This window comes from Bombus impatiens, unplaced genomic scaffold (genome assembly GCF_000188095.3).
Source record: "Bombus impatiens unplaced genomic scaffold, BIMP_2.2 scf_0549, whole genome shotgun sequence".
NCBI classification, from domain to species: Eukaryota; Metazoa; Arthropoda; class Insecta; order Hymenoptera; family Apidae; genus Bombus; species Bombus impatiens.
This window is the reverse complement of record NT_176968.1, coordinates 17,433-20,242: the sequence shown is the minus strand read 5'-3', so window position 1 is coordinate 20,242 and position 2,810 is coordinate 17,433. Positions and strand designations below refer to the sequence as shown.

Here is a 2,810-nt window from a genome sequence, read left to right as displayed (position 1 = left end):
ACGGTTGGCGATCGCCGCGCACGAGTCAGCGTTCGGGCTTGATCGATCATAAGTTAAACGGCGGTAGATGTAAGATCTCTTTCAACCCGATCCACACCTTGCTTTCCCCTCCTTCTCCGTCTCGCTTCTTCTTTTATAAGTGTCTGTCCGCTCGCTCGCTCGTTCTTCTACTTGGACGAAAGAGAAGAGGCTCTTGGCGATATCTCGTCGCAACCTCCCTGCCCCGCGTTCCTCCTCTCTCGCCCCTTCTCTTTCAAGTTTTTCTCTCTTCGCGCCCGAGTCGTGCGCGCAAGTTGCTGCTTAGTTAGCACGCGTTTTAACGAGATTTCGTGTGTCCGCAGTCCGCTTCGAGACGAGTGGGCACGTCGTGCAGCAATTGCCAAACGACGATGACGTCGTTATGGCGCAGGAACACGTTAGGTGAGCCCGTTTGCAACGCATGCGGGCTCTATTTCAAATTGCACGGCGTGAACAGGCCTCACGCTATGAAAAAGGACAGCATTCAAACCAGGAAGAGGAAGCCGAAGATGAAATCGACCGATGCGACGGCGATCGCCGGCACCGTAGCGTCCTGTACAGGCAACGGTGAGGTGGTTCTCGAGGGGTACGTTATCGGATATACGGATTTTTATACCACACGTTTATCGACGACCGTCGAACGATTCGTTATCGTTGAACTCGATCCGAACGTTACGACTATACCTGGTCGAAGATTCTGTTATTAAATACACGCCTATCAAATACGAGGCTAAAGCCGAATCGACGCTGTTTCACCTTGGACCACGAAAGAGCAGCGTAGATTCGGCTCCAGAGAGTCGCACTAGCGAACTCGAATTGCACCAGACTCTCCCCCCTCCCGCCCGGTGGCTACCAGCGTACGTTTCGTAGCTCGGATCGACGATCCTCCACCTCCGTTTCGACGCTTGAGTGTATTTTTGTTGTTAACAGAGATACGCGCGGTTTCGTCCCTGGGCCCGGTGACATCGTGCCCATGCCAGTCGGACGAGGACTTCGAATGATGGCACCGCGAGTCGAGTCCACGCGCTCGGGAACGTCTACCACGATAGAGTGCGTTTCCGCGAGCCACGGCACCTCTGCTCGTCACAACGGAAACACCAGCATCACCACCGCCAGCAGCAGCAACAGCAGCAGCAACAACAACAACAACAACAACAACAACAATAACAACAACAACGTCAAATTGGAGCCAGGTAAGTGTATCTCGTTGGCGTCGTTGTTAACCACGCCGCGTTATTCGCAGATTTCGTTTACCACGTTGCAACGTTTGCGCAGGTACGTACGGAGAATTGAGGATGAACCATACCGCAGTGCCTCAGGTGAGCTACGGCAGCAATCTGTACGGCAGTCCGCAGTCAACCAGCCGAATCGTCTCCTACCAGTCGGAGATGTATTACGACATGATCGCCTCGCAGCAACAACAGCCGCAACAGCAGCAACAGCAGCATCAACATCAGCATCAACACCAGCAACTACTCGAAACGCACTCGCCGAAAGTCGAGTGCCCGTCGCCTCCTTGCGCGAATCGATCGCCGGTCATGTTATCCGCGAGTCATTCACCCGATCATCATCAACTCGCTTCCCCGCATATCGTAACGCTTGGCAATTCGTCGCCCAACACGGCGGCCACTAAAATTATCCTGGACAACGGTCACCTGGACAGACCTACCGTCGTCTCGATATCGTCGTAAAGTCCGTTCATCCGTCGACGTTCGACGCCGACGAATCTCCAACGTAGCCGTAGGAGGCCGACGAGGACGTGTCGTGATTTCGAAGGAGGTGCGAAGAAGGAGGAACGTTTGCTCGACGATCGGGCAACGAGAGACGAACGTTCATCGAGGTTCGCGGGACGAGAAGAGAAGAACGAGAGGAAACGAAAACCAAAAAGGAAACGTCTTTCGTCGTTTCTTTTCGTTCCGGCTGTTCTCTCGTCGGTGCGTGCTCGCTGTTCGAACAACGACCGATGGAATGGACGCGAAAGACGCGTTAAACGAATCGTTGGATTCGTCGAAAAGACGTACTTGTACCCTTCGTACGACCTCCGTTGTAACCTCCTAAGATCGGCGAAAGGAATGGAAAATACGAGTACGTCTCGTAAGGCGCGAACTCGCGGCGTTACGCGTACGTAGAATGAAGTAAGAATTTTGCCGAATATATGTTGTTGGGAAAGATTGGGTTGTGAGAATGACCGTTGGATCCTGTCTGTGTAAATAGGAAATACACGTTATTAGAAAGTAAGGAGCGTAGATTCGAAGCGCGAGCTGTGTGCGCGTCGAATCGAAAGCATTAGAAAACTAAAAATAATCGTTATCTATCGCGATCTAATTGTAGCATCGCGTCACCTTGCGGTGTTCGACTCGTTCAATTGCACTACGACGTATATATATGTATATCACGATACGATACAGAAAATAGTAATTTTATAACGATAATGTAATTACGTCGACGACTGAATATCGACGATCAGCGACTAAATGTCGCACGTTATGTTTTAACATGTTGATATATTTTCAAAGTGTGCTGTATCGAATAGGTTATTTTTAAATAAAAAGGGATATTTAAATCGGAAGGACGAAATCGCACGAGACTGCTGAGTCCGGCCCCGAGTCCCTGAAAATGTAGAACGTCCGCGGCAGATGCAAGCGGAGCATAGGAAGAAGAAGCACGCGCGGCAACGAGTACTCGACCAGCTGGCGAAGAGAAGTCGGTGAACGTGCAGGAAAAACTTCATCCCTGTGTATTTTCGGCGATAACGACCGCGATATCTCCACTAATCTCGGCTAAAGGTTGGG

General features: G+C 51.2%; 1 protein-coding gene and 1 long non-coding RNA gene across 2 annotated transcripts in view; one reads left to right on the top strand and one right to left on the bottom strand.

The window, feature by feature from the left end:
* The window catches only part of LOC117151962, a 6,878-nt gene extending 5,874 nt beyond the window's left edge, over window positions 1–1,004 (bottom strand). Inside the window, exon 1 of the long non-coding RNA XR_004462146.1 lies at window positions 922–1,004. This is a non-coding gene — a long non-coding RNA (uncharacterized LOC117151962). The remainder of the gene's footprint in view (window positions 1–921) is intronic.
* LOC100742874 (box A-binding factor) overlaps window positions 1–2,587 on the top strand; it is a 17,649-nt gene extending 15,062 nt beyond the window's left edge. Inside the window, 3 exon segments of the mRNA XM_024369349.2 lie at window positions 342–604; window positions 949–1,211; window positions 1,294–2,587. Of these exon segments, the coding sequence (XP_024225117.1) occupies window positions 342–604; window positions 949–1,211; window positions 1,294–1,709 (942 nt within the window). The 3' untranslated portion in view covers window positions 1,710–2,587.
* The last annotated feature ends 223 nt before the right edge of the window (window positions 2,588–2,810 follow it).